At 49.3% G+C, this 25,110-nt stretch overlaps 2 protein-coding genes across 2 annotated transcripts; both read right to left on the bottom strand.

Annotated features, from left to right (window-relative positions):
• Positions 1-3,049: 3,049 nt before the first annotated feature.
• On the bottom strand, positions 3,050-9,213 carry LOC120678592 (wall-associated receptor kinase 2-like). The gene is made up of 3 exons (XM_039959843.1): positions 7,754-9,213; positions 5,277-5,420; positions 3,050-4,466 (listed from the first exon to the last, which is right to left on the bottom strand). The coding sequence occupies exons 1-3, from the start codon at positions 8,715-8,717 to the stop codon at positions 3,187-3,189; spliced, it is 2,388 nt and encodes a 795-aa protein (XP_039815777.1). The 5' UTR covers positions 8,718-9,213; the 3' UTR covers positions 3,050-3,186.
• Positions 9,214-11,763: 2,550 nt separating this feature from the next.
• Positions 11,764-23,014, bottom strand: LOC120678594. The gene is made up of 3 exons (XM_039959847.1): positions 22,436-23,014; positions 22,283-22,386; positions 11,764-15,738 (listed from the first exon to the last, which is right to left on the bottom strand). The coding sequence occupies exons 1-3, from the start codon at positions 22,714-22,716 to the stop codon at positions 15,692-15,694; spliced, it is 432 nt and encodes a 143-aa protein (XP_039815781.1). The 5' UTR covers positions 22,717-23,014; the 3' UTR covers positions 11,764-15,691.
• Between the last annotated feature and the right edge of the window lie 2,096 nt (positions 23,015-25,110).

Genomic DNA, 25,110 nt, shown 5'->3' with positions numbered 1-25,110 from the left:
GCTGGCAGGGGCGCGTGTCGCATGCAAGTGGAGCCAAAGCGGAGTAGTTTTGGCCCAAACCATGGGCGGGAGGGTCCACTTGGCCGGCCAGAGGATGGGGCGAGCTGGGGCGCGAGCAGCCAGGGTAGGCACGATCAGAGGAGGAATGGCGCGGCAGCGGGGATCGTCGACGGCGTACGGCGGCATGGCGAGCAGAGCAAGCAGCGGGGGTGCGTGTCGAGCTCACGGAACGCCAGGGAGGGCGGTTTTGGGGGCAAAACCGGGGGCGCGAGTCCACCTGGCCGAGGACGTCGAACGCCGGCGCTGGATGGCCATCCAGCTGGCACGGCGGCGTACGGCGCCGTCACGGCGGAAGGGAGAGGAAGGAGAGAGAGGAAGGGAGGGGTTAAATAGGAAAAAGGAAAAAGGGTAGGGGTCTCGGTGGAAAGTTAATTTTTTTCCAATTTCCAGGGGTCAAATCCAAAATCTTTGAATACCAAACCTGTTTAAAATTTCAAGATCTACAATTCTTCTTTCATGCACAAGTTCATTCGAGTTACAGTTTGAAACATAATTTATATTTCTTGTGAATATGTAGTATTGCCCTTTTTAAATTTCGAAATCAAATTTTTCTCCACTGTTTAGGTGGAACTTGAAAAACATTGAACAGAACTTGGTTCAACACTCAAATTTCTACAACTTTCATGTTGGCAACACTTCATTTGATCTGTGGTTTAAAAAGGATATTTGAAATTCTCGAAAACTTCAATTTGAATTTATTGTCATTTCATGTGATGGTTTTCAAATTTGAATTTGATTTGTATAGAAAGTTTATAGAGCATTATGAAAGGTATGTGTTGGTGCATTGTTACCACTTATTCCAAGTGAAGTGTTGAAAACATACAAAGTATTGTAAAACACATGCATACACATACATGTACACATATTTGCAAAAGCAAAACATCAGGTATTTATTTAAGTTCTCTTGGTCATTTTCTTATGATGTTATGCTAATGGTCTTACTTTGGCTATTTCGACACCTAGGGTGTCACAATGGGAGCGGACGAGGAGGTGCACGATGATGAGGCGGCACTCGCTGAGCTGACGAGGAGGTGCAAGAGAGGGCGATGGAAGTGGATGGCGCCAACGGCAATTGGTTGACGGAGGCGAGCGGCCGAAGTCGGGGTAGAAGAGCATGATCTGGCGGCAGCGGGGGTGGAATGATGACGCGAGTGGAAGCGCGAGGTGGAGGACGAGGTGGCAAGCTCGGAGGCTTGACAGCGTCATCGGGGAGGCACCGCCGGTGCCGAGCATAGGCGTCGACCGCGGCGATAGAGGAGAGCAGAGGAGTGCGAGGGAGTTTGGGTGGGAGCGAGCGAAGTGAGAATGGATGAGGCAAGCGAGTGGCGAGGGGAGCTTCTAGGGTGCCCGGGCGTCGTCCTTGCTGCACAGCAGCCAGCGCCGTGGTGGCTCATCCCAGTGGCAAGAGAGAGCGAGAGGGGAGGGGAAGGGGCGAGCAAGGAGGCGACAGAGGGCGAGGGAGTGGGGCATGTGTCGAGGGAGCTCGAGGGGGGCGTGGGGGGGAGGGGGTTCGCGATGTCATCCTCGCCGGGACAGTGGCCAGCAGCGTGGCGGACAACCCCAGATTCCCAACAAGCTGAGAGAAGGGGAGGTGATGTGGCAAAACATATAGTGATATGTGAGACCTACATGTAAAACCGCTTGACAAATCTTTCTAGAATGGTTAAGGGGGTTAGTTTTCCTGGTTTTGAGAGTTGAAGCGTGTAAGATTTCTGGTTTTTGAGTTCGGGAGTATTTTTCGGACTCGGTGACAAGTTGGGGGAGAGGTAATATGGACTTTTCTCTTTACAATTCATGTAGGGAACTTCGAGCTTATTAGGACTTGGATATCTTATACTAGCCTCCAATCAGTGACCTATGTGGGTGGCTTTGTTGGTGTTGAAGCCTTCGACACTCTAGACCCTTTTTGGCATTCAGGTCGTGGATATGATCATCCTAGGAGGTGTAAATTGGTGACCCTTAGATGCAACTCCAACACTTTTTTGTTCAAATATTTATGCTATTTCTCCAAAACTAGATCTTATTTTGTGCACGTAAGTGTCACTAGTGCACCCCTAATCATCCCAAACAAAAAGGTTTGGTCGTGGTGCAAGTGGTGCAAGTTTTTGTTGTCATTGGCTCGCCGAGACTATGGCCAGCAGCATGGCAGACCCAGATTCCCGACGAGCTGAGAGAAGGGGAGGTGATGTGGCAAAACATATAGTGATATGTTGGACCTACATGTGCCACGTCAGTAAAGCCGCTTGGCAAACCTTTCTAGAATGGTTAAGAGGAGAAGTTTGCTTGGTTTTGAGAGTTGAAGTGTGTAAGATTTCTGGTTTTGAGTTGACAAGTTGGGGGAGGGGTAAAATGGACTTTTCCCTTTACGATTCACGTAGGGAGCTTCGAGCTTATTAAGACCTGGATATCTTATACTAGCCTCCAATCAGTGACCTATATGGGTGGCCTTGTTGGTGTTGAGGCCTTCGACACTCCTGACCCTTTTTGGCATTCAGGTCATTGATATGATCATCCCTAGGGGTGTAAATTGGTGACTGTTAGGTGTATTTCCAACCCTGTTTACTTCAAATATTTATTCTATTTCTCCAAAATTAAATCTCATTTTGAAAAATTATCACACATATTTGAGTGTCACTAATTTGCACCCCTAATCATCCCAAATAAAAGGTTTGGTCGTGGTGCAAGTTTTTGTTGTCACTGGCTCGAGGCAAAACTCATCTAATTATTTATCCAAATTTTCATAGCAAGAAAAGTTAATAAATGTAAACGAACTAAGATAGTGACTTACAACCACATAATGAGTACCCAACGCATGTTTTGCAACCGCGGAGTAGGTGTGACCTATTCCTATCAAAGTCAAAGGCGTTGCTAGATATAACTTGCCATGCCATGCCATGCCATGCGGGCTTTGGTGTGATAGCCTCATAGCCTAGGCTTCTCATTACAACTTGCACTGGTGGGTTAACCAAATAAAAGTGTATCTAAAATCTATGCACTGGAAAAGTTTGTGATCCACTTATTTGGATTTTTATTTCTGTAGCTCATAACTGAGCGTAACAGAAGTTCTAGTCAAAATCAGCACACATAAATACAAGTTACCTGATCTAACTATGACACAAAGCTATTCTACCTAGGGTACCTTGCAGACATCAAGATTTCTTCTTCCATGCTATATCTTCTGCTCCATTCCTGCATGCTTTGCCCTTCTTTTTTCGATGAACAACTCATCGACTTTAACAGTTTGCCAGCCCTTGTAGGAAGGTTCTGTGGCGATCCTTCCTCCACCTCATGGGCCTTAACGGCATGTCCATTCTCATCTATTTTCGCTACCACCACATTGTTTTTCACGTATTTCGTCAATACCAGAATGCCTTCAAGTGCATGTTCCACCTCTCGCATTGTAGGCCGGTCCTCTGCATTTAATTTTACACATGATGCTGCAAGTAAGCAGATTTCCTGGACTTCTCTGCCTCCCTCCTCTATGACTTGTGGATCTAGTATTTGTACCAGATTCTGCTCAGCAAGCAACTTGACAAAATGGGAAACAAGGCCATCTCCATCGGAGAAGAAATATGAAAAAGGTTTCTTCCTGGATAGCAATTCTACAAGAATGACACCAAAGCTATATACATCACTTTTCTCGGTGAGACGACCTGTGTAAAAGTACATAGGGTCCAAGTAGCCTACTGTTCCTTGAACCATTGTTGTTAATCCTGTTTTATTCATTGGTATGTACCTTGAAGATCCAAAGTCCGACACCTTCGATGTCATAGTATCGTCAAGAAGTATGTTGCTAGACTTGATATCTCTGTGTATTATTGGAATTGAAACTGACGAGTGAAGATAGGCAAGAGCACTAGCAATTTCTGTTGCAACCCTTAACCTAGTTACCCACGGTAGTGACTTTGGCCCTTCAACATGGAGATGATCATAAAGGGTTCCATTAGAGATAAATTCATAAACCAACAATGGGACTTCTGTCTCTAGGCAACATCCAAGAAGGTTCACGACATTCCTATGATTGATTTGTGAGAGAATGGCTACTTCATTTATGAAGTCATCTATTTCCTTCTGGACTGTTACCTTGGACTTCTTGATGGCTACAACGTGGAGGTCTGATAAAATTCCTTTGTATACAGTACCATGCCCACCACCTCCAAGTTCACGAGCTTTGTCAAAGTTGTTTGTCGCCTTTGCAAGCTCATCTATTGGTATGATCATCCTTTCTGCAATGTCTGCCCTTGGGGATACCAATTGTTGTAATAGTTGTCCACGATTTTGCTTGAAAAATTTCTGTTTCAACATTATCTGCCTCTTATGTTTAAACCTTTGGGCCACAAAGATTACAGCAAAAACCAGAATCAATAATCCTGCTGCACTTCCAACTCCTATACCGATGCTTATTCCTGTAAAAGTGTGTAGGTAATATTGATATTTCTCGCTCAATAACTAGATATTGAAGTCAATGGAAACAAATATTCTTACCAAAGCCCTTAATATATTTGGAAGGACATTAAATGGAATTCAAGCCCCGAGTACATACATAGCCATGGTTTTCAAGGGGCACAATCTATGTACGTAGTACGTACTAGTGTTTTAACAACTCTAAAAGTTCTAGTCTATAAACTTTGTGTATAATTTCTAAAGCCAAAACAAAATTTGTTTGACATGTGAAAAATCCATTCATATATGCAGGTATTATTGAAGGCTACTACAATGTTTTGTTCACTTTTGCAAAAGGAGAAAGACTGGGATCTTGTAGGTCAGGCGTGCTGTGCATTGTAGAGAACTACTATGAAAATGTTTGCTCAACATGGCTGGAGGTTTAGCATTATTTAGTCCTTGTGTTTGGAAAGAACTATCCCGGTCCCTTTTGCTGCATGGGCAGCTATTGTAATAATGAATGAGCACAAGCATTCTTGGATATAGAGGCTGGGTTGCTAGGATATGTTTTATCTAATCATCAAAAAATAGACCTACATCAAGTAAATAAACTCTTGTAACTCTATTAAAGTATGCTAAATTGCTAACATATATACTGCGCCCTACAGTATTTCTCTAAATAGCAAGTACCTAAAAGGACTAATGGTCGGAGGAAATAAATAGTGAGTACTGAAGACCATAGATGTCTAATTCAGATCAAAGTAAGAACAAATGGAACACTAATCCACCAAAGGCTCCATGAATTGAAGTTGAAGTAGATGAATTATACTCACCTGTAGCTGAAGACTTGGCGCAGCCATCTCTGATGGTATAGTTGCCATGGGTCCCTCGTGGGCACTGGCATTTATACCCTCCAATTGTGTTGATACATTTGCCGAAGCATCCATGGTCTTGTGGCTGCTCACACTCATTGATATCTATCAAAGGATTTTAGTTATTTTTCAACATACCTTAAAGTTCACTAAAAATTCATGATAACAAATACAATACCCTCTATTCCAAAATATAAGTCATTGTACTTTGACATCCTAATGTGACAACAAATATAAGTCAATATCAGGAATAATTTGGTTTTACATTTTTGTTTTGCCCTTACTTGATAAACGATATCTCTATAGCTAGTGTTACTTATATTTGTAGCTCTCTCTCTCTCTCTCTCTCTCTCTCTCTCTCATGTCGTGTCCATTATATATATTGTAGCATGGTCATTTCTATACACTCTTATTTTTGTGTCCAAGTGTACAACAGCTTATATGTTTCATAAAGCTCAAAAGTTTGGTTGTTCTTTATATCTACTACTCCCATCAAAGCGCATACAGAGCAGTCAGAGCAGTGTTTAGACTGCTGTTTCCTACTGAGAAAAAACACTGATTAATAAATTTTATACTATAATTATAGAGCTCTTTTGTTTGAACTGACTTTAGAAAAAGATTATGGATTGCAGTTTATCAGAAGCTGATATATGTACTGACTTCTGATCTGGACAATGTTCCAGGTCTTCCATTTAAAAAAAAATTATTTCACTGCCATTGAGTATCAAAGTTTATCCCTTCTATGCCACTACTTAACCGTTTCATTGGAAGTTCCTATTGGCTGTCAGAATATTGTAGAAATAGCAGACACATGATTGGCCCACTTGTCAGTTTATCATCTTCATCTCCTCTCAGCATACAACTGAGTCGGAAACTAGGAAGCGCCGTGCTAGTGGGTGGAGGTGGTCACTGTGTGAAAGCAACGCTATGCCGACTTTGTTGACGCTGAACGTAGGAAGGTCAAAAATGGCTTCAATTGTGTTTAATTGGGCCCGTAGTTGTCATGGTGAGGACCACCTTCGTTATCAGGGGCTTCATTCAGGCTTGGGTGCATCACCACACACTGCTTGACCACGTCTTCGTGGACTTGACTAGTGCTCATCAAAGGGAACCAATCATCATTGTTGCCCCCTTGCCAAAGGTAGAAGTCCACCTTAGCATTACCTATGCACAGTTAATGGTTTTGATGAAGCAAAACAGGTACGAGAATTGGGATGTGTTGCGATGAGCAGGCGGGTAAGAAATTCGTCGATCGTGTAGGCATCGATATAGGTGGCTGCAGGGAGGGTAAGAGGTTGAATTGGTAGACCTTGAGGGCAGAGGGTTTCCCAGATCCAAGGTGTGGGTTGGGCCATTAACAGTATAGAGAAGAAAGGATGAAAGAGAATGGCAAAATTGAGTTCTTGCTTCAAAGGCTATTTGGCAGTGAACGAATGGTAAGGTGATGCATGAGTGGAAAATAAGGAACAAATTGGGACTCAAAAGCATTGGAATTGTAGATGGAAGATGAGGGAAAAGGCCAATTTTCCACGTCAAATAAGAAATTTACTGTCTGTCATATATCTGGTGGAAGTCTTCGGACGGCATGGCATCCCTCGTGAATTCTAAAAAGCAGCTTCAGAAAAGCTCATGGATTATGTTTACTGGTTGTCTCATAATCAATTTATGGACGCTGCCCAAAAAAAAAATCAATTTATGGACGGAAAACTATGTGTTACTGCATGTAATAATATGTGGGCTGATTCTCTCATGGCAAGAGGGATGAAGCCGGAACTCTTCCATTTTATAAAAAAAATGTGTTCAGTAGAAGCTTAAAGAGTTGAAACAAATGGTGCGTGATCCATCATGCACGGTTAAACTTTGCAATAGGAACCAGCACTACAATGCAAAACCTTTAAAATCAGTTTGAGCTGAAGGATTGTCAGTTTGTCACAGACCACCAATGTGAAAAATGTCCATTATACAGTCTCCGAGATATTCGTTAATAAAACTACCTCTAGTAAGATGCTACTACCCAAAATAACTTTAATTTTTTTCAAAAAGGGAAATTTTATTAATATCATGTACCGTTATATCGAGGTGATACAACGGTGCTTGAATAAATTCCAAGCCTCCGCTAGAAAAGCACATAACCTAGCAATGAAGAGAAGAAACAAGCACTCTAATAACTTTTAACAGGAATATAATATACAACGGAAATATCCATTAAACGTGAATTTCAGTAAAATCCCATTTGAGATAACTACTATATTAGAGATAGAAGAGCAAGGTCAAAAGAATATAGTACTTAATTACTGATGATGCTAGGTGAGCTGTCCTTATTAGTTCGATTTCCAGTGATTAATTTGGAGCTTATTAGACCTCAATCGAATCCTAAAAGTTCAGAAACCATATGTGATTTTCAGCTAGCTATACACAGTAGAGCAGGGGCTACTGACCTTGGCACCCATTGGGGAGGTAAGGGTTGCCGTCGTAGCCGTCCTGGCACTGGCACGTATAGCCCACGTTTCTGACGGCGCACACGCTGTGCTCGCTCTTGCAGAGCAGGCGGCGCGCGTCGCCGGAGCACGCGGCGGTGGCGTTGGACGTCATCCTCGGCACCCGTGGCAGGCCCCGCTGCCCCTGCTTGACCGCCCACAGGAGCACGAGGGGGACCTCGAGCGCCGCCCTCGACGGGCTCCGCTTCACGCTCAGCAGCTCGTCGGCCAGCGGCCTCCGGTCGAACCACCCCTCCTCCGCCACGAACACGTACGTCGGCAGGAACGTCAGCGCCTCGGTGTGGTTCCCGGCGTCGAGCCACCTGAGGTGGACCCCCGTGGGGGAGCTGTGGTAGTTGATGGGCGCCTGGCAGCACGCCATGCCGGAGCAGTACTTGCCGGTGGCCTGCCCGACGCTGTCCACCTTCTTGTCGCGGAAGGAGCAGAAGGAGGCGCAGCCGCTGATGACGCCGGACGCCCCTAGGCCGACGGCGTCCACGTCCTCGACCAGCGTCGCCACCAGGTTGCAACCAGAAAGCACGAGCTCGTTGCCGTTGGACAGCACGTAGCCATGGCCGACGAAGCCGCCGCCGAAGGAGAAGTTCCGGTCGGAGGCGAGTAAGCTGCCGTTGCCGATGACGGAGCCGCTGCGCACCACGCGCACGGTGCCGTTGCGGAGGGAGATCTCGGCGACGCGGAGCGTGCCGTCGCCGAGGAGCAGCCGCGGCGGCTCCGGGCCGCTGGCGTCGCAGGTGAGGTTGAGCCCCGGCCAGTAGCAGCGAGGTGGCCCGATGCCGAAGGGGTACGGCACGCTCACGTTCCCGCAGGCTGTGGCGCAGCCGGCCAACCCTGTCATCGGCGCTGGAGCCTCCGCCGCGGCCGCCATCGCTAGCACGAGCGCTACAGCTGCTGAGGCTATGGCCATTGAGTGTTCACTTACCTACTACTGCTGCCTAACACTTGCAGAATTCTTTATTCAAGTGCAATGTTCAGTTTAGGAACGGCGGCACACAGTCAGTCCGTTGGACTCGCCTTCCCGTAAGTCATGATCTACTCCATCATAACATAGATAATTCCTTGGAAACTTCCGCAGGAATATCAAATCCAAACCAGTCACTGACGACGCAAGAGGAGACCTCTACGGATCGATGGGGTACGGTTGCCGCCGCTTGATGTACAGCATCGGTCCGATCCTTTTTTTGAGGAAACAGGAGGTGATTATCCCGTGCTTGTTATATATATTAAAAATATTTTTAAAGCAAGCAATGTTTTCTTAGTCCGTTAATCGAAATTTTGATCGGAGTCCGGACAAATCAATCCGAATCATAATAGGAATACGGACAAATCAATCAGAATCTCAATCAGAACACGGACGAATCACGGCACGACCTGTGTCTGAATTGAATGAACAATGGTATTACGTAGGTTTATTATATTACCCGTAGCAACGCACGGGTACTATGCTAGTTTATTAAAAACTAGGCAAGTATGCCCGTGTGTTTCTATGGACAAAGTTGGTATAAATATTAGATATATATTGGTATCTGTGCGTTAATTTGTAGGGATCTGTCGTGGACGGAGGGGATTAGTCCGACTCGCATACGGATGGACCAAAGCCCACCTGTCAATAATACGAGAAAGACCAAACCAAATAATTGGGTGGAAACCTTACTCGCTTTAGAAATATGTATAGATAAAGCAGAGAAAGCCTTTAGGAGTACACTTCAGGAAACAAAGAAAGAGAGTAAAAAAATAAGCCAGATCACATGAGATTTTCTATCCATTAATCTAAAAGAAGAGATTTTGTCGCTGGTGCATGAAGCGCTGCCAAGGAGAGTTCTTGTTTGAATCCTCGTTTTACCGAGTCTACTGTTGACGGGCAGCCTTTAAAGATGAGATCATTTCTTGCCATCCAGATACTTCTAGACATGAGTATGATGCTTTCCATAAAAAAGGGAACATTGACCTGATCTTTGAAACTTTCGAACGTGAGATAAGGGTGTAGACCATCTGACAATTGCACTTGTATTGTTTGCCAACAAGCTTTACCAATGGACAGTGGAGGAAGAGGTGAATCAGAGTTTCCTCTGTATTGGCTGAGCACAACACAATCATAGCTCTGTAGGTACATATTCTTTCTTCGGAGAAGTTCCCTGGTGCTTAATCGGTCCTTTAAGAAGCCAGAAGAAAGCTTTATGCATATGTTGACAGGAGGTTTCCCAAAGCCATCTGAAAGAAGGATGAGCATTGGCTGATCCAACCATTTGTTTGTAGCATCTAGCTGAAGAGAAGACTGAGTTTCGCCAAATATATGACCAGGTGTCAGGTTCATTCTGCAGAGCAATATCACTCAAAAGAGGCACCAGGGTATGCAACTGTGCAAATGCTTGATCTGAGAGTAGTAGAAAGAATAATTGTGACAAATCTGTTGTATTTCTGACCTTGTGCACTGTTATTGATGTGTTCTTGGCAAAGGAGAAGAGCTCAGTGAAAGAAAAGGCTGGGACTCTCCCTCCCCATAAATCCTGCCATAATAAACAGGTTTTGCCATCCTTAATGTTTACTGTAGCTAATCCCTTAAATTGATCTAGGAGTTTTAGATTGTCTCTCCACCAAAAGGAACCTTCTCTTTTGTGTCCTGGCAGCTTACCATTAGGATATAATTTCTCCCAAATGAGATGCACCCAGGCAATATCCAATCTGTTGAAAAACTAATGCAAGTTTTTTAACAGTAGGGCCTCATTCTGAATTCTAAAATTTAACACCCCCAATCCTCCTTCCTTCTTTGGTAGAGTAACCATCTCCCAAGCTGCTTTGGGTGTGTTTTTAGCATTTAAATCTGCACCCTTCCGAGACACTGTTTTTTGTACTTGTCCACTTGCTTGATCACAGTTTTATGCAGCTTAAAAGTGCACATAAAGAAGGTGGGCAGAGCAGAGAAAACTGAATTCGTGAGCTGAAGTCTACCAGCTTGGGAAAGCAAGGTAGAGGTGCAGATTAACCTTCTTTCACATCTAGAAACCAGAGGTAAAAAGTCTGCAATTTTTGGCTTAGACAGTCCCAGGTGAAGACCAAGATAGGTGAAGGGGAAGGAGCCAACTATGCAACCAAAATCTGAAGCCAGAACTTCAGCTTCCTCAACTGACATGTTTATAGGCACTAACATTGATTTTTCAAAATTAACCTTTAAGCCAGTGGCCAGGTTGAAAGAGTTTTGCAGCTCCTTTGGGTTTGAGAGTTGGGTAGAGCATCCCTCCAAGATTATGAGTGTGTCATCTGCATAATGTAGTACTATGATGGCAAACAGAAGAGGTGAAAGAGAGTCTCCTTGTCTTACACCTCTTTAACAGTGGAAGGTTTTACCTGGCACTCATTGAGCAGAACCGAAGAAGTGCTGGTTCCCATGTTTGCTTGCATCCAATTTAGCCACGTTGGACCAAAGCCCAAACCTTGTAGAACTGCAAGTATTGCCTTGTGCTTCATTTTATCAAACAAAGCTTTTTCAAAGTCCAACTTTAGGACTATGGTATTTTTTCTGGAATGTTGACAGATGCAGATATTTCAAAGCCTAGGCAACATAGTCTTGTATTGTTCTTCCTTTGATGAACCCATATTGATTTTGATGTACAACTTGCATAATCTTTTGAAGCCGGTTGGAAAGAAGCTTGGTAATAATCTTGATGGAGGTATTTAAAAGGGAGATGAGCCTAAAGTCGGATGGATGAGATGGGGCATCAACTTTTGGGATTAGGGTGATGTGTGACCCATTAATGCTTTGCAGGCAAACTGAGCCATTATGAAAATCATCACAGAGGCAATAGAAATCATCTTTGATAATTGGCCAGCATCTTTTAACAAAATCAGTGTTATAACCATTTGGCCCCGGTGATTTGTCAAAGGGTAGTGAACAGAACACATGATCTATTTCTGCATGAGTGAAGGTGTGAGAGGCAGCAAGGTAGCGGGGGAAGGAGAGGAAGAATTGGGGATTGAATCAGATCGGGAAGAGGATTGGCGAGGAAGGAACGAGGTCAGCTTGCGAAGCAATCCAGTTGTTTGTTACAAGTTTGATACCTCTCCCCTCGTCTATTGGTACTTAAGTAGATGATCTTAAATGGGCTTCAGCCCTACTGCATGCATGCAAGCATGTTGACCCACTCTGGGCCGGAGACACGAGTATTGGGCTTCCTGGGACGGCTTAGTCGCAGACCGGTCGTAGCAGCATCGGTGTTGCTAACATCCCCTCCCTCTTGATACACCGCTTGACCCCAAGCGGGTGCCCGCGAAAAATGCCGCTTTGCGTCTTCAGCATCTTCCCAAGTCACCATGGTGTCTGGCCAACCAGACCATTTGACCAGGAACAACTTGTTGGAGGAGCGGCCATTTGGAGAGGACTTGGTCTGCAAGATCAACTCAGGAACTCGGGGAAGAACAACATCAGTTGGAAAGGTTGGAGATACCTGATCCCTGTCAGTGACAGCATGCTTCAACTGGGAGACGTGGAAGACCGGGTGTACAGAAGAATGAGCAGGAAGCTGGAGCTTATAGGCAACCATGCCAATCCTCTCGAGCACTGGAAATGGACTGAAGTATTTGTACGATAGTTTCTTGTTGGAACGGGGCACCAAGGATTTCTGAATGTAAGGCTGCAGCTTAACAAACACAAAATCACCCACAGCAAACTGTCGCTCAGAACGATGTTTGTCTGCTTGCTTCTTCATTCTCTCCCTAGAACGATGAAGGTGCTGTTTGATCAATTCAGTCATAACCTTCCTATCTTGTAACCACACGGACAGTTCAGGAATAGCCACTGAATCAGCCGCAGAAATGCCAAAATTTTTTGGGGAATAAACATATAAAGCTTCAAACGGCGTGGTGCCAATAGCGGAGTGTGGAGTATTGTTGTACCAATATTCGGCCAACAACAACCAACTACTACATTTAGCGGGGCAAGCATTGACAAAACATCTGAGAAAAGTTTCCATGGTCTGATTGAGCCACTCAGTTTGGCCATCTGACTGGGGGTGGTAGCTAGAGCTCATGTGAAGTTCAACTCCTGCAAGTTTGAATAATTCCTTCTAGAATGCACTAGTGAAAACTCGATCATGATCAGGGACAATAGCAGAAGGCATCCCATGGAGTTTGTAGACGTTGGCAAGAAAGACATTGGCTATAGTATGGGCTGTAAATGGGTGGTGTAGAGGAATGAAATGGCCATATTTAGTAAAGTAATCAATCACCATCAGTACACAAATTACCTGACCAGAAGTGGGTAAGCCTTCAACAAAATCAAGAGATAAAACCTGCCAAGCTGAATCTGGAACAGGTAATGGCTGCAAGAGCCCAGGCAATCGAGCTCTATCAGGTTTGGCTCTCTGGCAGGCCATACATGACTTGACATATTTATGAACATCAGATTTCATCCCTCTCCAAGAAAACATCTTCTTCAAATGCATATAAGTGACTGGCACTCCAGAATGGCCCCCTACAGGGCTATCATGACAAGCCTGTATGATTTTCAGTTGCAAATCCTTGTTAGTACACAGCCATATTCTGTTTTTATAGCGCAGGAGACCATTTTGGAGGGTGAAATGTGGCACAGCTGTAGGGTCAATCGCCAATTTAGACAGCAACGCAATAATGGACTCATCATCTTTGTATCCAGCAACCACTGTAGCAAGCCACTAAGGAGTACATGCCGAGACTGTAGCACACTGAGATGCATGAGCTGTTTTGCGAGACAGCGCATCTGCAACGCGGTTATCAGATCCTTTCTTGTACACTATCTTGTATTGGAGGCCCAGCAGCTTAGTGAACACTTTGTGTTGCCAAGGAGTATGCAGCTGCTGCTCAGATAGCTGGGACAAACTCCTTTGATCAGTAAAAATAATGAATTCAGCAAATTGAAGATAGGAACGCCACTGCTGGACATCCAAAAGGATGGCCAAATATTCTTTTTCATAGGTAGATAAACCTTGTGACTTGGGACCCAAAGCCTTGCTGATAAATGCCAGGGGGTGTCCATCTTGCATGAGGACTGCTCCAATTCCCACACCACTAGCATCTGTCTCGATGGAGAAAACCTTAGAAAAATCAGGTAGGGCCAAAACTGGAGCATTGCACAAGGCAGATTTCAAGGCAATAAAGGAGCTATCATGCACAGAAGACCAAATAAACAAGGTATGCTTTTTGAGAAGATCAGTTAAAGGTTTGCTAATCACCCCGAAGTTCCTCACAAATTTGCGGTAATAACCAGCGAGGCCCAGAAAACTCCTTAACTCCTTGGTATTAGCAGGAACTGGCCAATCAGCAATAACGGAGATCTTTTGTGGGTCGGTGCCCACACCTTTCTCACTGATAGTATGACCCAAATAAGATATCTGCCGTTGGGCAAAAGCACACTTGGAGAGCTTAATTTTCCATTGGTCCTTCCTCAGCAGCTCAAAGACTACCTGGAGGTGTTGAATATGCTCCTCTAATGTCTCGCTGTATACCAGAATGTCATCGAAGAAAACTAACACAAACTTGCAGAGACACGGTGCAAGTGTAGTATTCATTGCTGCTTGAAATGTTCCGGGGGCTCCAGTCAACCCAAATGGCATAACTCTGAATTCATAGAGACCACAATGAGTTTGGAATGCTGTTTTAAATCCCTCACCCGGCTGCAATCTGATTTGGTGAAACCCAGCCATGAGATCCAAACAAGAGAACCAACTGGCATGTGCAAGCTCATCAAGGAATTCATCAATAATAGGCACTGGGTATTTCCCTTTCATGGTAATAGCATTGAGGTGCCTGTAATCGACACAGAAACGCCATGTATTGTCCTTTTTCTTGACTAATAACACAGGAGATGAGAAAGGGCTAGAGCTTTTGTGAATCAGACCATTCTTGAGCATTTCATGTATCTGAGTTTCAATCTCAGTTTTCAAGGCAGGAGCAAATCTGTGGGTCAGACCACTACTGGTGAGGCACCCTCTACCAAAGGAATCTGGTGATCACAGTCCCTTACTGGAGGCAACTCAGCAGGAACTTCAAATAAGTCAGCAAAAGCATCGATCAACAATTGTATATCTGGTGGCAGAGAAACAAGGTGTTTCAGAAGGCTGTGTTTGCACGGAACATACACGGACGATGGCACCTTCAGGAATTTCATCCAGCATACCCCACAAAATAGCGGTAGAGCCCCTATAAGGTACAAATAGCCATTTATGCTTCCAATGCACTTGCATAGGACTAAAGTGCTCCAACCAATCCAAACCAAGTATCATGTCATAAGAGGATAGAGAAAGCACCTTCATGTCTGCGAGAAACTGATAGCCACTAGAAGACCAAGCAACTTGTTCAATTCGAGATGTACATTGCAGAATGTCCCCATTTGCCACTTTCACCTTAATTGGAACAGCCAACTGTGTTTCCCCAGACATTCTGTGAGCTAATTCCTAAGAAATAAATCTATGAGAGCTCCCTGAGTCCACCAGAATCCTGATAGGATGATCCTGAACAATGCCCAGCAAACACATAGACCTGGAAGATGGGTTGCCTGAGATAGCTGCGATTGACAATGTCAAAAAGAGCTCATCCACTGAATCAGCAGTGGCATCCCCAGGGTCAGCAGTCTCAGAAATCTGGAACACCTCCATTAGTTCTTGCAAGGCATTAAGCTGAACCTTGTCGGCACAACGATGGCCTTTGGACCAACTTTCAACACACCACTGACATAAGCCCTGAGCACGACAATAAGAATGCAGTGCAACGAAACAATCATCTGTAGTACGAGCTCGAGATGCGTCAGTGGCTCGGCGATCTGTGTCCTTGACAGACTGGGGCTTGTCACTCTTCGGAGGGGGAGGAAGTGGTAGAGGAGCAGCAAAGGAGTGACGATTCTGGTAGGAGTAGTTAGAGCGTCTGACATCCATTTTCTTCACAGGGGCAGAAACCTCCTCCTGCAGTTGGGCAAGCACAAAAGCAGTATCCAATTCGGTAGGACGTTGAATAAGAACAGCAGATTTAATCCACCCTTCAACCCTTCTACAAAACGCAAAATAAAGTAAAGGGGATCGGCTCGACCATCATAGGCTGAGAGTTGATCTACAAGTTTAGAGAACTTCTCCACATATTCAGCAATGGTCCCAGTTTGTCTAATACCCAACAACTGTCGGATTAAGAGTTCATGGTGATCTCTACCAAATCTATCCAGGACAAGCTTACAAAAGTCATCCCACAAACAGTTTTTCAGTTTCTTTTCAACAGAGGGTAACCAATGTTAGCAGCTCAATTTTCACTCTCATTGAGCTGAGAGGATGACACTCAAGTTGGGGAAGTTTTTTGGGTTTTTCTTCATTCACACTCACAATGCCATGCCATCCAACGGGAGGGGAGGCAACACATTTATACACAGCTGCAGGGCAGCCAACACTGAGGCATATTCTACTCCTAGTCTAAGATGCCAAATGAAAGGACTATTCCTAGTCTAAGATGCCAAATGAAAGGACTCACTGCTGTCCTATCTAGATGCTAAAGCAGTCCAAGATGCTGTCCTCTAGGGCAGCAATGGTGCTAATGCATGCTGCAGAAAAATGAGATGCTACAGCCCCACATGCTGCAGCCCCACACAGCCCCACAAAGACCACAAGTACAGAGACTTATTCCCTTCATTCTCCCTCTAAGTCTTGTGCATCGTCTTGTGGGAAGATTGGACCATCCCGGTCTTGGAGCAGAGCTCAAGGAACTTGATCCTCCCAAGGGGCTTGGTGAGCAGATCCGCAAGCTGATCCTTGGTGTTGATGTAGCTCGTCTTGATGGTTCCTTCCTCCAAGCAGCCTCGGATGAAGTGAGATACCTGACCCGGATGTGCTTGCTCCGTTCGTGGAAAACGGGGTTCTTCGCCAAGGCCAGAGCGGACTTGCTGTCCACCCTGAGCTCCACTGCTCCAGTGTCTCTGCCGAGTAGATCACCAAGTAGTCGAGCGAGCCAGAGCGCCTGAGTCGACGCGGTGGAGGCCGCTATGTACTCGGCCTCGCAGCTGGACAAGGCCACCACCTGCTGCTTGACCGACTGCCAGCTAACGAGGCACTCGCCGAGGAAGAAGAGGATCCCGCTCGTACTCTTGCTGGTGTCGATGTCGCCGGCGTGGTCGCTGTCGCTGTACCCGACGAAGTGTGCCGCCCCAGGGCACCTCGGGTAGTGGAGACCGTGGTCAAGAGTCCCCGCAACATAGCGGATGATCCTCTTCACGGCCTGCTGGTGCTCCGTCGTCGGTCGCTGCATGAACCGACTGACGTAGCCAACGGAGAACGCCAAGTCCGGCCGTGTGTGGGCGAGGTAGCGGAGGCTCCCCACAGGACGCCGGTACTGAGTAGCGTCCACCTCCTCCGCCGTGCTGTCACGGCTCAGCTTCAGCCTCTCCTCCATCGGAGTGAGGGCTGGGTTGCAGTCGGTGAGCCCAGCAAGCTCGACGACGCGCTTGGCGTAGGCGGTCTGTCGAAGTGTGATCCCGGAGTCGTCCTGGTGCACCTCGATCCCCAGGTAAAAGGAGAGAGGCCCCAAGTCGCTCATCTGGAAGGTGGCCTTCATCTCCTCCTTGAACACCGCCACCTCCGCATCCTTGGTGCCGGTGATCACCAAGTCGTCGACGTAGACACCCACCAGCAGGGCATTGCCTCCTTTGCCCCGCCGGTAGATGGCCGCCTCGTGCGGGCTTTGCTCGAAGCCCATCCCCTTGAGCGTGGAGTCCAGCTTGGCGTTCCACGCCCTCGGGGCCTGCCGCAAGCCATAGAGGGCCTTGCGCAGACGTAGCACCTTACCCTCCTTGCCGGGGATCGCAAACCCCGGCGGCTGGTGCACGTAGGCCTCCTCCTTCAAGTCGCCGTTGAGAAACGCCGACTTGACATCCATGTGATGGACACGCCAGCCCTCCTGGGCAGCTAGCGCAAGGAGAAGTCGCACGGACTCCATCCGTGCCACGGGAGCGAAGGCATCGTCGAAGTCGACTCCCTCCTGCTGCACGAAACCTCGTGCCACAAGGCGAGCCTTGTGCTTGACGACGGTGCCGTACTCATCCCTCTTCAGCTTGAACACCCACTTAAGGGTGATCGCGCGGTGACCGCGAGGGAGGTCAGCAAGCTCCCAAGTGCGGTTCTTCTCAACCGCGTCCATCTCCGACTGCATCGCGGCACGCCATGCCGCGTGTCCCTCGGCTTCTGCGAAAGACCGAGGCTCGCCGTCGTCGCACGCGAGGTGCAACTGCGCCTCCAGGTCGTGAGGCACCAGTCCCGGCACCGGCTGATCGCCGAGAAGGTCCTCCATCGTACGGTACCGCAGTGGCTCACCGTCGTGGTACGCGTCGATGCGCTCCTCGTCGTGAGAGAGCGGGGTAACGAACTCCACCGGGCTGTGCTCAGCATGAGCAGGTGCTGTAGTAGGCGTGCCTGGAGGAGTGGCTGTCGGTGCTGGAGTGCGCGGCGTCGCCGGCTGTGGTGGTGCAGCCGAGGAACTCGGCGCAGCCGGAGTCGTAGCTGAAGGGCGTGGTGCCGTCGGTGTAGCGGGCGCCGGAGTCGGTGGAGGCTCGGGGACTGGGGTAGGCACGCTCGGCGAGAAAGAGCTGCCTACTCCCCCAGCTCCCTCGAAGTGGACGTACTCGACGGTGAAGTCGTCGTACGTCAGAGCCGAGCCGTCGTCCACCGCCTTGTCCCACACCCATCCTCGCCCTTCGTCGAACACAACGTCGCGCGCCGTGCGCACACGCTGTGTCTCCGGGTCGAGAATGCGGTAGGCCTTCGAACCCTCCGCGTAGCCGATGAACACTCCCGGAGTGCTCCTGTCGTCGAGCTTGCCGATGTGGCCAAGCTCCTTGGCGAACGCGAGGCAGCCGAAGACCCGCAGGTGGGAGACCGCCGGCTTACGCCCATGCCAAGCCTCATACGGCGTCATGCCGTCGAGTGCCTTGGTGGGCGAGCGGTTGAGGATGTAGACGGCCGTCACCACCGCCTCTCCCCAGAAGACAGCCGGCATACCCCTCTGCTTGAGGAGGGCCCGGGCCATCCCCACAACCGTCTGGTTGCGCCGCTCGACGACGCCGTTCTGCTGCGGGCTGTACGGCGCAGAGTAGTGGCGCTGGATGCCCTCATCCGCGCAGTACGCCGTGAACTCGGCCGCCGTGAACTCGCTGCCGTTGTCGGTGCGCAGCACGCGCAACTTGCGGCCGCTCTCCGCCTCCGCAGCAGCCTGAGCACGCCTGATGGCGTCCGCAGCCTCTCCCTTGCTGCCGAGGATCATCACCCACATGAAGCGGGAGAGGTCGTCGACGAGCAGTAGGAAGTAGCGCCGTCCTCCTGGTGTGACCGGTGTCACCGGGCCACACAAGTCCCCGTGTACGAGCTCGAGCCGCTCCTTGGCTCGGAAGCTCGCCTGCTGGGGAAAGGAGTGCTGCCTCTGCTTTGTCAGCACGCAGACGTCGCAGAGCTGCTCCACGTGGTCGAGGCACGGGAGGCCTCGCACCATCTCCTTGGCGCCGAGCCGCTTCAGGGCCTCAAAGTGGAGGTGCCCAAAGCGCTCGTGCCACTGCCATGCCTCGTCGTCCCTGCGAGCTGCAAGACAAAGAGGCTGGGCCACCCCGACATGGAGGATGTAGAAGCGGTTCTTCCCTCGAACCACCCTGGCAAGAAGCTGGCGACGGTGGTCCCAGATGCGGAGGACCCCGCTGTCGATCACCACGCGGGAGCCGCTCTCATCGAGCTGCCCAAGGCTGATGATAGAGTTCCGCAGCGCCGGGATGTAGTAGACTCCGGTGAGCATCCGGTGCTCTCCGGACTTGGCGGTGAAGATCACAGAGCCCACGCCCTTGATCTCCATGGCGGAGGAGTCCCCGAACCTGACGGAGCCACCTACGTCGACGTCCAGGTCGGAGAAGAACTCCCGCCGCCCGGTCATGTGGTGCGTGGCGCCGGAGTCGAGGTACCAGCCATCGACCCTGTCGTCGTCGGAGCCGTTGCCGAGGAGAACTCGGGCACGCGGCTCGTCGAGGTGGAGTAGAGCGATGACAGGCGGTGCCGCCGGCTGCGGCTCCATGTCCCCGTGGAGTAGGAACAGTCTCCGCGACGTGGGCTTGGCCCCCACGCCTCCGCTGTGGGCAGTCCCTGGCCCAGTGGCCGGGCCTGCCACAGTTGTGGCAGGCGTCGTCTCGTGCCGCCTTGGGCCTGTCAGCGGCGCCGCCCTGAGCATCTCCGCGGGCGCCACCCTCGGCGCGCCCTCGTGCCCCGGCTTGGGCACCTCCGCGCCCCTTTCGCGGCTTGCCGCGCTTGCGGCCACCAGTCGAGGAAGAGGGCTCCCCCCTCCTCCTGTCACCGCGCCGAGCCTCCCACTGCTCCTGAGTGAGGTGGAGCTTCCCACCGATGGAGATGCCTCCCGAGGGAGGCTGTGGCTCGTCGCTGTCGACGACCTTGAGGCGACCTATCGCCTCCTCGATCGTCATGGTGGAGAGGTCCAGCAGAGACTCGATCGAGCGAGCGGTCTGCCTGTACCTCTCGGGGACGCAGCGGAAGAGCTTCTCGACGGCTCTCTCCTCGTCGTAGGTGTCGTCGCCGAACTGCACCACCTTCTGCAGTAGAGTGTTGAGACGGAGGGCGAAGTCATCAACATCCTCACCTGGCTTGAAGGCCAGGTTCTCCCACTCCTTGCGAAGTGCCTGGAGAGTGGTCTTGCGGGCGCGGTCGCTGCCGATACGTGCCGCAGCGATGGAGTCCCAGGCCTCCTTGGCAGTTCGCTTCTTGGAAAGCGTGAACTGCATCTCGGGCGGGACTGCTGCGATGAGAGCATCCAGCGCCCGTCGATCCTCATCGTAGTCGTCGTCGCCGTACCGGACTGCCTCCCACATATGCCGCACCTGGAGCTTCACCTCCATGACTGCGGCCCACTCGACGTAGTTGGTCTTGGTGAGGGTGGGCCACCCACCACCGGGACCGACGTCCCTGACCACCGCCTGGAGGCCGTGGTAGCCGGGGGCGCCGCCGCGCGCACCCCAGCCAGGAGCGCCGCCACCGCCCTGCGCGCCGCCGCCAAGGGCGCGGCCGCCGCCAGGGGCGCCGCCTTCGCCGCCGGGCGCGCGGCCCCCTGGACCGTCGCCGGGCGCGCCGCCCCCTGGGCCGCCGCCGGGCGCGCGGGCCCCTGGACCGTCGCCGGGCGCGCCGCCGTCTAGGCCGCCGCCGGGCGCGCGGGCCCCTGGACCGCCGCCGGGCGCGCCGCCGTCCAGGCCGCCGCCGGGCGCGCGGGCCCCTGGACCGCCGCCGGGCGCGCCGCCGTCCAGGCCGCCGCTGCCGGGGTGGACTGCTGCCCACCGCGCGGTCCGCTCCCGCGCTCTCTCCCTCTCCAACTCCTCAAGGTCCTCGTCGGCGGTGGCGTCGCCGGCGATGGAGCTGCTGAGGCTGCCGCGCAAGGTCTCAACCTCGACCTCCGCCGCACGCGCTGCATCCTCCGCCGCCTCTGCTTCCACCTCCGCCCTGGCCGCCGCCAGCTCCGCTGCAGCCAGCCTGGCCGCCCTCGCCGCTGCTGCAGCGGCTTGTGCCGTCGCTCGCCTGCGCTCCTCTGCCGCGGCGAGCTCGGCATCTCGCTGACGCCATGCGCTCGAGGCGACCGAGCGCTGAGACGGTGCGTCGGACATGGCTCGCCTCCAAGGGGCTGCTGCGTGGAGAAGACGCAGCCTCAGACGAGCTGCTGCTCGTCTGCTCGGGTGAGGAAGGTGGAGTAGAGGGTGTAGCAGCTGCTGCTGCGCTAGCTGCTGCTTGGGAGGGAGAAGTGCAGGAGATGTCTAACCTACAGGAAAGTACGGCTCGGATACCAGATGTTAGCAGCTCAATTTTCACTCTCATTGAGCTGAGAGGATGACATTCAAGTTGGGGAAGTTTTTTGGGTTTTTCTTCATTCACACTCACAATGCCATGCCATCCAACGGGAGGGGAGGCAACACATTTATACACAGCTGCAGGGCAGCCAACACTGAGGCATATTCTACTCCTAGTCTAAGATGCCAAATGAAAGGACTACTCCTAGTCTAAGATGCCAAATGAAAGGACTAACTGCTGTCCTATCTAGATGCTAAAGCAGTCCAAGATGCTGTCCTCTAGGGCAGCAATGGTGCTAATGCATGCTGCAGAAAAATGAGATGCTACAGCCCCACATGCTGCAGCCCCACACAGCCCCACAAAGACCACAAGTACAGAGACTTATTCCCTTCAACCAAGGCCAGCAGAAGTATTGAAATGCATAGCCCCTATACGAACCCACCTAGACGGATCAACATCACACAACTCAAAGTAATCAACGCAACGACTTATCCAAAGCTTAGGCTATCACCATCAAACACGGGAAAATTCAGTTTAGGGATTTTGCCAGATCCTGAACCCCCAAGCGACACTGAACTCCCACGACTCCCTGACTGCTGATGCGGTGAACTGAAGGAATTGCGAGGAACAGGGGGTGGGAGCAAACACGTACCCTTGACCGGGGGATAGAGAAGAGTCGTCACAGACCCATACCCATCCTCCTGGTTGTATATGTCGACGCGATGGCCATTAGGCCCGTCGGCCGTGACTCCGGCAGGTGGGCGCGCGGAAGCCGACTCAGGCAAGGGACACAGCCCTGGAAGCACCGGAGCGTTGTCGCGGACCGCGCGCTCCCAATGCTTGTTCAGCTTGCGGACCCTCGAGCTTGAGGTCGTCCATGGTGCCCTCGATGCCGGGCTGCCACTCTTCGTAGGCGGCGGCCACCTTCTCCAATGTGACGAGCCTGGATTCGGTGGTGTCATCAGCGTCGTCGAACTTCTTCTCCCACTTGGCTTCCAGATCGCCAAAGTGGCGCTCCAACTTGTCGTCCTGCTCGGCGAACTGCTTCTGGAGTTCCTCCAGGATGAGCTTGGTGTCGGGATTCATCGCGCCCAGGCGGCGCTGAAATCTCGTGAAGTGGTCGTGGGTAGGGGCGAGATCCAGGATGGGAGACACTCAGGGATCGAACGAATCTGATACCAATTGTGAGAGGCAGCAAGGTAGCGGGGAAAGGAGAGGAAGAATTGGGGATTGGAATCAGATCGGGAAGAGGATTGGCGAGGAAGGAACGAGGTCAGCTTGCGAAGCAATCCAGTTGTTTGTTACAAGTTTGATACCTCTCCCCTCGTCTATTGGTACTTAAGTAGATGATCTTACATGGGCTTCGGCCCTACTGCATGCGTGCAAGCATGTTGACCTTTTATATTTAAAAAAAATCAAAAATTTTAAAATATATGTCTGTTTTGAAAATTTTCAAAAATACCCCGTTCGCCCTATTGGGGCAACAGGTCCTAAATGAAATTTTTTTCTTCAAATTTACAACGAGGTCCCTGGTCGGGGGCACGCGGGTGCAAGGGGCCTGTCGCGGGGGTGTCTATGCTTAGCGCGCGCGAGTCGGAGTCACTACATCGCAGATGTACTCCGTGCCAGAGCGCTGCATCTTTTTTAAGGAAATTAGAATAAGTTAATTGTAAAATTCAGAACAATTATGATTGTTCAGAACATTTATAATTATTCCAGCAAGATGTTCCAGGAGATGCTGCTTCAAACATTATGTGATTTTCCAAAAACAAATTATTATGGAACAAATAAAAGTGTTCCAATAAAAATATTGTTCTAAGAACAATAAAAAAATCTAAGAACAAAGTAAATTGTTTTGTGTGAAGAAAATGTTCTCAATGAAAAACAATATTCTGAGAACCAATGAAAATGTTCTAAGAAAATAAGAAATATAGTAAATTTAGCAAACTTAAAATAAATTCGTTTCAAGCTAATCCTCCACATTAACTGGTTAGCATGAGCTGTTGTTGCACGTGCTGGATGGCTGGCCACAACGGGGAATCAGTGGTGGGCCAATGACCATCATTAGGTCAAAAAGAAGTACTTCAGCGATATCTCTAATCGTATTCACGCGCGCTACAAATAGATTTCCCCGCCTGTCGGCCCCCCACCCCGCCGACCGGTGGGCCCCGTCCACAGGGGCGACCGGGTCTTGCCCCCTATATAACCATTCTACCCCCATTTCCTCCTCATTTGAGCCTAAAAATTCCACCAAAAATCCAGAAAAAAAGAGAGGGGTGAGGAGAAGGGAAGCGGCGAAGCTCTGCCGGATTCCGCACTTATGATCTGCAGGTTAGTACATTTAGCTTATGTATTTTTCCCTTGGTATTGTAGAGTAATTTAATTTAATTAGTGCTATAGTAGAACCATTTAAGTAGGAGTTTAATGATACTTTAGTTACATAGTAGTAAATTAGTTTAGAAAATTAGTACTACGCGTTTATTATTACAATTGCAGTACTATTAGAGACGTGTTTATAAATTAATTATGATTTAAAATAGAATTTCTCATATGCAGTATAGAATTTGGGTGTCATCACGTAGTTTTGAATACTTATATGTTGTAGTTGAAATCCATACTTAGTTTTTACGGATTATTGAATAAGATAGTGAAGTAAAGAGTATAACTCGATAAGTATTCTGTGATATACAAATATGTCGAGCAAGATGGAGTTTCAAGTATTTTATGGTTCCTTGATATTGGTTTCTTGAACGAGTGAATGTTGATGTTGTTGCTGGACGTCCAGATGTGTGCCTTATTAGTGATAGGCATGCAGGTCTGCTGCAATCAATACTGAAATTGCAACGTGGAACTGCGACAACACATCCATTGTGGCCCGATGTCCAAAACAGGTGGTGCATTAGGCATATTGGTGCAAACTTCTATGACCACTTCAAGAACAAGGATCTTAAGAACATGTTTAAGAGGTTGTGCACCCAAAATCAACAGAGAAAATTCAATACATTATGGCAGATGCTTGATCAGTTGACTGCAGAGCTAGTGAAGGTAAGGGCATCAGGGACAAGCACGAGTCAGGCTGCAGTGGCTAGGGATTCAATTGAGAAGCCATTTTCACACTGGATTCGAGGTGCAACTAAGGAGAAATTATCATTCCTTTATGATACCAACGGAATATAGTATGGTATTCAGACAACGAACCATACAGAGTGTTTCAATATGGTTATGCGTTCTTGTCATGCCTTTCCTCTTGTGGGAATTGTTGAGTTCATCATGTATGGATGAATGAAGTATTTCAGAGAGCGTTACATGGCTGCAAGTATAAACATCAGCAACTCCCAAATTCAGTTTTGCACAAGAGTGACACAATATATGCAAGAGAAGATTGAAAAGGCCAAACTGCACCGCGTCATATCGACAGGTACAATGGAGCATAGATTTGAGGTTCTATGCAAGGATAGAACTGGTCGTGGTATCCGTAGA

This window comes from Panicum virgatum, chromosome 6N (genome assembly GCF_016808335.1).
Source record: "Panicum virgatum strain AP13 chromosome 6N, P.virgatum_v5, whole genome shotgun sequence".
NCBI lineage: Eukaryota > Viridiplantae > Streptophyta > Magnoliopsida > Poales > Poaceae > Panicum > Panicum virgatum.
Note: the sequence above shows the minus strand (reverse complement) of the source record. Positions and strands in the feature narration are given on the sequence as shown.